Genomic DNA, 12638 nt, shown 5'->3' with positions numbered 1-12638 from the left:
TGTGGGTAATAAATTGTCAGTTTTCACAGTAGAAAGTGGAAACAGGCTCGCTCTAGGATCTTTACCAGGACCAGTGCTGTTCAACATGTTCATAAATGATCTGGAAAATGGGGTAAACTGTGCAATGGAAAAGTGGACAGGACATTCAAGGTAATGCAAAATAGTTAAATCCAAAATTGACTGCAGAGAGTTACAAAAAGACCTCACTAAGCTGGGTGACTGTCCAACAAAATGGCAAATGAAGTTCAGTGTTGATAAGTTCAAAGTAATGCACTTATCAAATATAATTCCAGCTATACATACAAAATAATGGTTTGTAAGACAGGATATTAGGCAGTTCTTATGTGCTAATGCTTTGATGTTTTAGTAGATCTGATAAGTAGAGTGGACTAAATGGTGAAGGGCCTAAAGGAAAAGAAGAGGAGTTTGTAGTGGAAAAGAGAGAGCTAGTGTAGGGAAGTAAGGAGGAGAGTGATATATTCAGAATAACAAGACAGAAAGGGGGTGCTGGTAGCAGCATTTTAAATAGAAGGTGCAATGAAACTGATGTCAAGATGAAATTACAGTTGTTGAGAAATGATGTGATGAAGACCTGACAAGAGTTTTGGCAGCTTGTACATACCAGTAAGGCTAAATCCTTGAAAATTTAACGAGAAGATTTGGTTATAGTCTGGATATATGAGTAGAGAGGAGGCAAAAATAACGATGATTGCAAACTGAATGATGTTCATTATCATGGGGACAGGTAAATTGAGAAGAGGAGAAGGCTTTGTTAAGTTGTTAAATTAAAGCTGCTGGAAAGACATTGATCAACAGGTGTTCGAAAGATAAGCTTGCAGGCCTGAATGATGTTCATTATCATAAGGATAGGTAAATTGAGAAGAAGAGAAGGCTTTGTTAAGTTGTTAAGTTAAAGCTGGTAAGAAATTGATCAACAGGTGTTCGACAGATAAGCTTTGATGCAAGACTGGGTCAAGGAAGACCACATATCAGTGGAGATATATATATGCAGGTTGTTGGCATATACTATATAAATCCATCCATGTGTAGAATAGTTGCATAGAAATATGATGGTAAAGAGAGAAAGAGCCAAGGTCCAAGCACTCAGCCTTGGAAGTTCCTACCAAAAGAAAAAAAGTGATACATTTCATGTGGTTCAGAAGGATAGGAGGAGAAGGAGGATAGGGTGGCTGAAACAAATGGTGGCTTGGATTTCAAGTGGAAGAGGTATAAAAATCAAGGAGGGTGAGGATAGAGCAGAGGCACTGGACTTGAGTGAAGAAGTCATTCAAAACTTTTTGATAAAATCAGTTTTACTTAGAGAGGAAATAGATTGGGTCGCTAGAGAGGGAATTGGAGGGCACGAGTGGTTGTAGACAGTGGTTGTACATTAAGCTCGGCAAAGAAAGGAAAAAGGGCAGTAGATTAAGAGGTAGGTGATAGTATTTGTTTCAGCAGACAAGCATTTAAGCTCACAAAAAAGATATCAAGTTATTTTGACAGAAAATATTTCCAGAACACTACACCTTTCCATGTAGGACCCAATTTTGACAATTAGCAAGAAAACAGAAACAGCAGAAAAGATCCAGGCAACTCAGATTCTGAGGCTCAGCTCTGCTGGGAATCCTGTAATAATCAAAAAAGGTTGATGCTTTGTCAGGTCTGCTACAAAGAGGATGATATCCAGGATTGAGTGTTTTATTAAGGTTATGGGAGAAAACAATACAGTGTGGCAATCACTACTACTTTTCAGCAGAAATGAATTGGGAAGCAACATTTATCTCTGCATCTTAAGGATTGTACAGCTGATGAAAGATACCACATCAGTCTCCTCAAGCTCAAGGATGGGTCTAAAGTCATGCTATCTATCAGTGAGTGGCCTTCTCCCACTCATCCCTTTCTTTTCTCAGAGATGGCAGCCCTACTAGCAGCCCCTCAGCTCCATGTCCCCTCTTTCTTACTCACTCTTAAGTGGCTTTTGTAAATGCTCTAATAGGGTCTGGTTTATTAACTGAAAGTTTTAAAAAAATTAACATAAAAGTCTTCCTTCCAGCACAGTTCCAGACTTCCTTGATGTCTCAGGGTTTTCCCTACTTTTTCCTCTCTGCTCTTCCTAGCTGGAGCTCAGCCCTCTGACTCTAGCTTCCAGGTCCCAATCCTTCTTCCAGAAAGGGGTCCCTGCTTTATTAAATTAACAGATATTCACATCATAGTTTTCAAGTCCATACATTCACCCAGGCTTTCCCTGCCTGTTGTCTCCCTAAGCAGATTTCACGTTTCTGTCCTGGAGCCTACTCACTCCCAGCAATCTCAGTACTCCCTTCTGTTCTTCCTGAGAACTCCTTGGCTACGTCTAGACTGGCATGATTTTCCGGAAATGCTTTTCACGGAAAAGTTTTCCGTTAAAAGCATTTTTGGAAAAGCGCGTCTAGATTGGCAGGACGCTTTTCCGCAAAAGCACTTTTTGCGGAAAAGCGTCCGTGGCCAATCTAGATGCGCTTTTCCGCAAAAAAGCTCCAATCGCCATTTTCGCGATCAGGGCTTTTTTGTGGAAAACAAATCTCTGCTGTCTACACTGGCCCTTTTGCGCAAAAGTTTTTCCGAAAAAGACTTTTGCCCGAACGGGAGCAGCATAGTATTTCTGCAGAAGCACTGACAATCTTACATGAGATCGTCAGTGCTTTTGCGGAAATTCAAGTGGCCAGTGTAGACAGCTGGCAAGTTTTTACGGAAAAGCGGCCAGTCTAGAGACAGCCCTTAATAAACTGTCTCTGCAGCTTCTTGCTGCTTTTAAAGAAGAACCAGGTGATTCCTACTCAGGTGTTTAGGTTTGGCTGGATTCAGGCCGCTAACTCTGAAGGGCATGGCTATGCTGTAATTTAAAAAATCATAGCACTGAATCTCAGAGCCCAGGTCTGTTGACTTGGCCTCACAGGGCTTAGGGGTGGGATAAATATTTCAGGCTATATGTTCAGGCTTGGGCTGGGCCCTGGGCTCACCCCCCTTGCAAGGCTTTAAAATTGAGACTCCATCCCCAGCATCTATACTGTACTTTTTAGCCCTATGAGCCCAATTCTTCTGACCTCTGTCAGCTGCAGCCATGCTGTGGATTTTTTATTGCAGTGCAGATGAACCCTACGATGCAATATCCTTTAAAAAAAAGGATGAAAAAAAGTTTTATCAACTGTCCTTTATACTCACCAACACCTCTGCAGTTATGGATAATTATCAAGCAGCGGGGAACAAGTAGCTTGTCCATAGCCACAGAGATGAGAGAGATGTTTTCTTGGGTAAAATTTCTCCCACTTGCTATTTGGCTACGCAAGTACCAGAATTGAACTGGCTCAACAGTTAGGATTTCAATAAGAAAATATTTCTCCAGATTAGTTCAGGAATAGCTAGAACTCACATGACTAATACAGCCAGGGTAGAGGCATAATTGCTCTGATCATAGTCAGAATCAGAACCAAGCATTGCTCTGATCATTCCTTTTTTGTATTTGGTCCAAAGTCCTTTGGAAAATAAAGGCAGAGGAGCTGGTCATGCAGTATCTGTTTAAAAAAAATTAATGGAGATTACCTATCTCCTAAAGCTGAAAGGGACCTTGAAGGTCATTGAGTCCAGTACCCTGCCTTCACAGCAGGACCAAGTACTATCCCTGACAAACTTTTGCCCCAAATCCCTAAACAGCCTCCACAAGGATTAAACTCACAATCCTAGGTTTAGCAGGCAAATGCTCAAACCACTGAGCTATCCCTCCCTCTGTGTGCTCTGGCACACAGTCTAACGAGCTCTGTAAGGCATCCCGGGAGTAAGATACTTTGCTGATGACAGTCTGACAGGTGGGACAACTCACAAGGACCTTGACAAATCCAGGAGAAGAACCTCACTCTAAATGGAACAAAATATCAGTTCTATAAATCCTCTTTCATGGTTTTTGCTATATTTTTTCAGCAACTGGCATAGCACCTGATCCGTATTTGATAGTTGCCATCAAAAGCTTCACAGTACCACAGGGTACGCAGCCTCCAGCAAATGGTTAGCTATTGTGTACAGTTCATTTCGAACTCCACAATAGTGGCCTTGAAGCGAAGGCATACACCGGAGAAGTTCAGACTTGAAAAGCAATACTGTCTAATGTCCTTAGACAGATTGTTGCTTCCTTATCTGCTTTGACAAGCGACCGTGTAATATCTGACTTTCCAGGAACTTGATGGTGGCATCAGCAGACTAGCATACAGTGATTCAGTGACAAACATTGCCAGCATAATTGCAGTTTCTAGGAGAACTCTGACACCAATGGAACAATGGAGAAGGAAGCTCTCATTGAGACTTGGAGCTACAGTCCCCTTTTAGATGTGTGGAATATAATGATCACAGAACACAAACCTCTGGGACAAATATTTAACCATTCAAAATCTTAAGCTGTTCAGTAGATGAGTTTTTCAGCTCCAAACATATACATTCCATGTGATCCATAACCATACAAGTTACAACACTTTAGTCCATGTATCTTGCCTCCTTGAATGTCCACTGAGGATTTTGACATTATTGATGGTAGTGTGCACTAGAGCACCACACATGCAGTATCAAAAGCAATGACACTGTTTGAGCCTCAACTTGCAACAAGAAGAATCTTTGTATTCAACCCATCTTCCTTATACTTCATACAGGAGCATGAAATAACCTAACAACTACCAAGAAACTTCCAAATAGAGTGCGAAATCTTAAAATCATTCCCTAACAGCAAGATCTGACTATGGTTTTTAATAACAATTACCGTACCTATTTATATCTTTTGTAAAGTGCTTTGAGATGTAAAGATGAAAAGCAGTATGTAAGAACTAGGCATTATTATTATTACTGCAAGGTACCAGCTGGGTGATTCTAACATTGCCCCAACTAAGAGCATTGGCCTTTGACTTTAGAGGCCACCGATATCACTGCTGCTTCATGAAGAAGTCTAATTTACAGTTTTTGCACGCAGACTGAGTTCTATTTTCCATGTCAAACATCAATTCCTACTACCAGCCTCTTCAGTGTCAAATTTGCTCAAAGGGGCCTGGCAGAAAAATCTCTCGATTTCTTTTAACCCTTTTCTCTTCCCCATTCCATGACTGTTTCCTGGCTCTTCTGGAATATTCAGGCTTCCTATGGTAGAGCTCACCTCATGAACCTCAGCACATGTCTACAAGCTAGAGTCAATGAGAATTCCAAGGCATGTGTATCCCCAGGATCTATCAATCTTTCGGTTTACTGCAGCTGAGTCTCACCTGTATCACAGAGGATACTACAGAAAATGCTTACAGTATATTAGAGAGATTCTTCCCTTTCTTCTTGAAGCTGGGCCTCATCCCTTCATACCCCCTCACAGGTTTCTCCAGAGAGTTGAATGGCTGGCATTACAGATGGCTTGTGGTTGCAATGTTAGATAGTTTGTTACCATGTAGGAAATCAGCTTTTCTATAAGGTTCTACATGTCCTTGGTTAACTTGTTTATTGGTGTAGAAAGAACAGATATAATTAAAAATCCTGTTTCAGACTCTCAGAGGTCACTTTAAAGGTTACTTGGTGTAATCTCAGTCATTGGTGAGTATGCATCAGATTTGCCATTGCTCATTGACTTAATTTGGATTTGTGGACATTTTGCATGTCTTGAAATTCATGTTCTGAGTGTTTCACATTGTTTGGAAAATATTCTACACCTGTCCAGAACTACTGTTCCCATTCCCAATTCAAGGTTATGCAGGATTTCAATCAACTGTTCAAACGACTATATTACCAGCACTTCAGATTGATAACCTCATTACGCGTCCTCTGACTATCCTCTAATTCGGCTAAACCCCCCCAGGACCATTATTTGATGTGCTGAAATACCACTGAGCCTACTTTCCTACCATACTGGGTATCCCCCAGTCTTGCTGAGCCAGGTCCGCTGGCTTCCTCCAACATTGACACGGAGATAGAATCAAAGCCTTTTTTTGGTATAATACAGACACTGAGATCATATCAGCTCTGGGAAGGCTCAGCCAAAGGGGCTTGTCACAGCACCCAAACTCAGTCTCAATGGGACCTAGAACCCAGATAAATCTGTCTTACTGTGTGTCAGGTCTTATATAAGGTAAGCTTGTTTTCAGGGCAACAATAGCTACACAGATTCCTCAGGTAACAATTACTTACATTGAGTTTATTAATAAACAAAAGTGATTTATTAAATATAAAAGGTAGGATTTAAGCATTGATAAGGGACAGCAGAACAATGTAGGTTACTAAACAAAATGAAACAAAACATGCAGGCTAAGCTTATACACTAAGAAATTTGTTATATATTATATCTTACCTTCAGAGTTATTCTGAAACTTTTTTCACAGACTGAAAAGCTTCCCAGCCTTGGCTCAGTCTTTCCCCCCTGTTCAGTATTAGAATTTCCACACAGCTATCTTGGGTAGTAAAAAGGAGGGTCCTGATGACAGGCAGCAGCTCCTATTGTTTGGCTTCTCATCTTTATATATGTATTTTGCCCAAGGTGGGACTTCTTTGTGTTAAGTTTAAACATTTTCTCACAGTACAGTACCATGGTAGGTCTCAACATAGGTGATATGGCCATATGTCTTAGTAAGACCAATCTTAACCCCTCCTCCCAGGCTTACAGGAAAAAAAATTTTTTCGCAGATCACTGTCCTGACTATTGAGCCATTAAGTTCCTTGAGCACTATTAATGGCATTCATTTAGCATGACTGTGTTAGCAACACAGGTTTATACTTCATATTTCCAACTTCAAATATAGGAATGATACCATGCATACAAATGGGAAAATCATATTCAGTAGATTGGAACTTTTCCAGTGATATATTACATGAGGTATTTTGCATAAAGCATATTCCAGTGATGTCATATTCATATTCAGAAACATATTTTACTATAGCATATGGAATGCCCTGTGACAGGTGTATGAACTAGCAGCTGTTGCTTCATTCCCTTTCTCACCTTCTTTCTCAACAAGATCACCCTGAGAAGTATTTCCAGTTTTAGACCCATGTTAGATTTAGAGTTCCATGGTGATTCAGAAATTGATCTCCTGTGGTTTGCTCCTAGTCTCAAACCCCTAAATAGAAGGTTAGACGCAGTCCCTGAATGGGATAAAGAAAGTAAAATGTTAGCTTCCTAAACCTGAAAAGTCTAGATTTTTGGATTTTTTTAAGAAGCCTAAGAAGGGAAAAGGGCCTTTTGTGCATTAGCTGTTTGGATCGATGCATACCATATTGAAGTATGAAAGTTGGCTCAAGATAACAGGTTCTCAAAGTTCAGGCCGCAGTCTGATAAAGGGGCTTTGGTTTCTGAGCCAGAGAATGATTCTCTTAAGAGTTTTCAAGCAGCCATCTGCAGCTCATTACCTACCTTGCTGGAGCACTACAGAGTAGCTTTTGGCAATTTCTCAGACACGGTCGATAGCTAGTATGACCTGGAGTCTGTGTCTATGGCCAAACATGTTGACTTCAGCTAGCAATCATGGGCTTACTCTAGGGCTTAAGAACAGTACTATGTTGTAGAGCCCTTTATTCCCAGTCAGGAAACTGGAAGCCTGAAAGAATAATTTCATTCTTGTAAATGATATTTCTGTGAGAATCTCCAGATGTCTATCAGACTCCACCTAGTATCACTGTAATGACCAGTTTTCAGTTGTTTGTATATATTTCTTATTATTTACAAGTTGTTATGAGTTCATCCCTGGAGTATTTGTGGTGTGTTAACCCTGAGAGGAATAAAACTTCAACAGTGGAAATGTCTCCTTACCTGTGTGAGAAATAGGAACAGCCCTTTCGTTCTGGACCTTGAAAGTCTCTTGAAAAAACGGTTTATAAATGTGACAAGTAATGCCTTCCTGGGTTATGAGGCTGCTCCTGTTTGTTGCCTAATTGAATATTCTTAGTGACTGGATCTTTGTGTGTTCTGCCTATTGCTCCTCATCCTAGTATCAGAGAGGAGAAGGTAGCAAGATTGTATTGATCTTTTCCAGAAGGCAGATTAGGATAGAAGGCATGCCAACATCAGATTCCCTCAATGGACTTTAATGTTAATTTATTATGCATCTTTATTTATCAGTATAAAGAGAGAGGATTAAAATTTAAAACTTTCTTTTATATTTCCCATCAGTATTTATATTTAAAATATGTACATTCTGTTCTTGATCCTCTAATTGAGATTTATGACACCTGTGTACATAGGAATTACAGAATTAGAAGTGGCAGCATATATTGAAATTTTATTGGAGTACTGCAGATATTTTAGCTAAGATATTTGGGGAAAAAAATCTGTTTTAGAAAACAGTCTGTCAAGCCATGTTGGTGTTGGAATAATTTTGTGACTCTCTTGTTGCTGTTTTCTCCAGGAGACTGAATAACAATGAATTCACAGTATTAGAGGCTACTGGGATCTTTAAAAAGCTTCCTCAGCTGCGTAAAATGTAAGTTTATCTTCACTGACCTCTGTTCAAATGGTATATTAGTTCACTGGTGTAATTTTCTATAAACTTTATTAGTTCACATTTGAGAGATTTAGTGTATTCCATTCCAAAATCAAGAGGTGGACGGCAGCATAGGTTTGGCCTAATATTGAAGTTAAATCAGAGTTTTCTGTGGAGCTAGACAGAAACAGTTGCAACTTCTCATGCTGTACAGCTTTGGCACCTTTAGTTTAGTGTTCAGCCAGTTGGTCTGTTGTTCAGCCAGAGCAGAGATCTAGCAATCTAAGCAGTTCCAGCAATCTTTAGTAACTTCCTCTATTACTCCCTAACCATGCTGTTCTGCTTCTTTCAGCACATTCAGGACATGCCTTTGAACTTTTTGCTTCATCAAACTACCATTAGGGGAAAAAATATCAAAACTAAATTATTGGAAATATGGCTTGATAGCTCATCCATGTAAATTAATGCCCACAATTCATATTCCAAGAGAAATTTAGACATTCAACAGTTTCATAAGTCATTTCAGAAGCCAATATAATCTCCCCACACACACTGGAAGAGTCATTTTTTTAAACTTAGTGAAATACAGAAATACTTGTCAGAGAGGAAAGAGAACATGTCACTTTCTTGTAACTATGTTTACTTCAGTCTTTTATTAATGTTTCTTCAAACTACAGACATAAGCACAGAGGATAGGGAATACAATTCTAGCAAATCCATGAAAAATTATGCATTATTCACTATGTATACAAAGAGAGCAATAAAATGAGTATTCTATGTGAAGCTGAAAAGGGCCCTATGTTAGCAATGGCTAAAATTATCACTATTGAGGGTGGTTCAACTTATGTGAAATGAGTTGATATACATAGTCCAGTTCCTACTGGGAGGGTCTCCACAGATGCACACACCCATGAAAACCTGTGTTACACAGTACACATCAGTATTCTTGTAGAAGATTCAGAAAGACCAAAGATCAAATGCCATGTCCAGTCTAACTACTCGCTCACATCTACTTTGTCACTCAGCGTCACAGTTGAGTCATGTTTACATTGCAGTTGAAGATGTAATTGCAGCTTTAATCCAGCAAGCTTGAGTCCCAATATCAGCAAAGCTGCAAGAACATGGACTTTGTATTCAGTCTGCTGAGTGGACTTGTACAGCCCTGTTGAAGTCAGTGCTGTTGTGGCTTCATGCTATTGGCTTTGAGAAGGGAGTTGGATTAGATGACCTACTAAGGTCCTATCCAACCCTAGGCTGTGTCTAGACTACAGGGTTTTTTTTAAAAAAAAGTAGCCTTTTTAAGAAAAGTAAGAAAGTAAATCGAAAGAACGCGGCAGTTTTTTCGATCGTGGTAAACCTCATTTTACGAGGAATAATGTCTTTTTTTGAAAGTACTCTGTTGAAAAAAGGCGCTATTGAATGCAAACTGTGCCTTTTCAAAAGAGAGTGTCTAGACTCGCTTTCGAAAAGGTGGCTCACTTTTTCAAAAAATCTGCTTGTAGTCTAGATGCTCTTTTTCGAAAGAGGCTTGTAGTCTAGACGTAGCTGTAGAGTGGAACCCACTTGCATCTGACGAAGTTTGTCCCAGCACACGAAAGTTTATGTCCAAATACATTTATTAGTCTTTAAGGTGCCACAGGGCTCTTCGTTGCTGTTGCTTTGAAACAGACTGACAAGGCAACCCCCTGAAACTTAGCTTAGGTTGGCTATCTAATTTAAAGCAGAGTAGCTTTGTTTAGGATCATAAAGAAGAAGCAAGAGTAAAGAGAAAAATTCAGTATAAAATCAGCATTGCTATTAACACTGCTCCATAAGTTTCTAATACAGACACTCTGTGAACATCAGTCATGGAATGCTCCCTTTACCTCTGTTAGTTGCTAGTGTTTTCTCTGAGCATCTTTCCACTATATATCTTTCTTTACTATATCCATTACCTTATGGATATAGTTTTCAGTCCTCTTCCTTTGCAGAAAGTAAAATGCAGCCAGAACTCAACTTCTGCTCATCTCTCAGGCTTCTGGGGCCAGAGCATAGCACCTTTCTTTGCCACTCAGGTCCTAGCCAGGAACAGATGTGCTCAGCCCCTGCAGCTGTTTCTTTGATTGTCTGCTTCTATGCACTCTCTCTAGTCAGGCCTAGAATGATCCTCATTCACCACTCCTTTCTGGGGGAGGGGAGGGTAGTAGGACCATGACGCCTCCAGAAGGTGGTCTCAGAGGGCCTGGTACACCCATCACAGCCATACGGCATAAACTTATCAAACCAAAGAGCCTGTTTGTTTATCCATTAGTGTCCATGTAATAAGCACTTTTTATATTCACGTTATAAAAGAGTATGAAGAAGAAAAATAGATGAAAATTAGCACCTTAACATCAGAAGGCCACAGTTCAAGTTGATACTAGTTCAGAGTATGAGAGAACCCATGGAAATAAAACATGATGCCATCTACCCCCATTATGTAGATATCATGGATGTATACTTGTTTGTTATGATACCCCAGTTATAAAAGATCAATGCTTGTGTCTATTCCATCTGGAATTCTGGATTTCCATAATTAAGCTTAATAATTAATACTAATCGGTCAAGTCAATCCATTCTCAATTATTTCCTAACAATAACTATAGTAAGCCTGACAACCCAATTATGTATTTTCACCTACTTGTCCCCTTGCCTGTTTTAAACTAATGAGTAACATATCAAGATCAGCCATATACCTGATAATATCATTATTATTTCAAACAGTGGATCAGGAGAAGCAGGGGAAAGGTCATAGATTAGCACATTGGAGGACTAGGGTCTAAGTATTTAATCAAGTTGATGCTCTGTCAATATTAGTAACTGTATATATGAGATAGCACTTTGACTCACTGATGAACTGTGCAAATGTTAAATATTCCTTGCATGATATATACATATTACAGTAATATTTCCACTTTCCATATGAAGAAAGTCAGATGAAACTAAGGAGATTATGGGCCATACATCAAATCTGCGGAGAATCATGGATTATGGAAAAATAGTTTTAGGTTTCCAGACATGAGCTTTAATCACATGGACCAAATCATATTCTTCATCAAGGGCAAAGTATATTTAAACTAATATTATGCAAGAATTGACTTGACAAAATTCAACTGAAAGCAACAATTTAGGTTTTACCTTTGTCAGATACTGCTACAGATTTTAGCTATAATGAATAATATATTTTCTCTTAAACTGAATAAATAGACCGATGTTTCAAAAAAACCATCAAATTATCTTTTTTCTTCCAAATATCAAATAGCAAAAAAAAGAAATAAGACTTTAGAATAATTTAATATGTTGTTTTGATTATATAGTTGCTTTATAAAAACATTACTTATAACATCACACTGCATATTAATACATATTTGATGTTTAACTAAAATTTAAGTTAAGTATAAATATTGTTACTTGAAGAGAGCAAAATAAAATATTACATAAGTATCACTAAAATCTTTAAAGCTATATGTAAATATTGAAATCAGATACTTTGTAGCAGATACAAAGTCACTGCTAAAAAAATTTAAGAAACAAGTGGTCCTGTAGCACCTGAGGGTACATTTGCACTATGGAACAAGGTCGAATTAAGATACGCAACTTCAGCTACGTTAATTTTGTGGCTCAAGTCAAAGTAGCTTAACTTGACTTTTCGCATTGTCCACACTACCCAAAGCAAGACTACTGGCAAGGACCAAAGTGTCTCTCTCAGTTCAAATTAGCATGTTTTAAGTAGATCTGCTAATTCAAACCCTGGAAGATCAACAGCAGCAGCTTCTCTGTAGTGTAGACATACCCTGTAGTGTAGATATATCCTTAGGGCTCATCTAGACTACAGGGAACGGTCGAAAGAAGATATGCATAGTCCACGGGAATTTGCGTATCTTCTTCAGATCGCACTTTTGAAAGCTCTGCTTTCGAAAGTGAAAGTAATTAAAAAGAGTAACTTAAAAAGAATACTTGCGCAAGAGGGCTTATCCCTGAGCGGGAACGTCGGAGTATTTGCACAAGAACCACTGATTTTTGTACGGTACAAAGTCAGTGTTCTAGTGCAAATACTCGCAGCCAGTGTAGACAGGTGGCAAGATTTTGCGCAAAAGAAGCTGCTTTTGTGCAAAAGCTTGCCAGTCTAGACACAGCCTATCAGTCTTCTAGGGT

General features: G+C 39.1%; 1 protein-coding gene across 4 annotated transcripts in view; it reads left to right on the top strand.

Moving 5' to 3' along the window:
* SLIT2 (slit guidance ligand 2) overlaps positions 1–12638 on the top strand; it is a 388563-nt gene that overhangs the window by 297698 nt on the left and 78227 nt on the right. For all 4 annotated transcript variants that reach the window (XM_075930670.1, XM_075930668.1, XM_075930671.1 and 1 more), the window contains exon 16: positions 8391–8465. In XM_075930670.1, coding sequence (XP_075786785.1) covers positions 8391–8465 — 75 coding nt within the window. The remainder of the gene's footprint in view (positions 1–8390; positions 8466–12638) is intronic.

Source organism: Pelodiscus sinensis, chromosome 5 (assembly GCF_049634645.1).
Source record: "Pelodiscus sinensis isolate JC-2024 chromosome 5, ASM4963464v1, whole genome shotgun sequence".
Taxonomy (NCBI): Eukaryota; Metazoa; Chordata; order Testudines; family Trionychidae; genus Pelodiscus; species Pelodiscus sinensis.
This window is presented reverse-complemented; position numbering and strand designations above follow the sequence as displayed.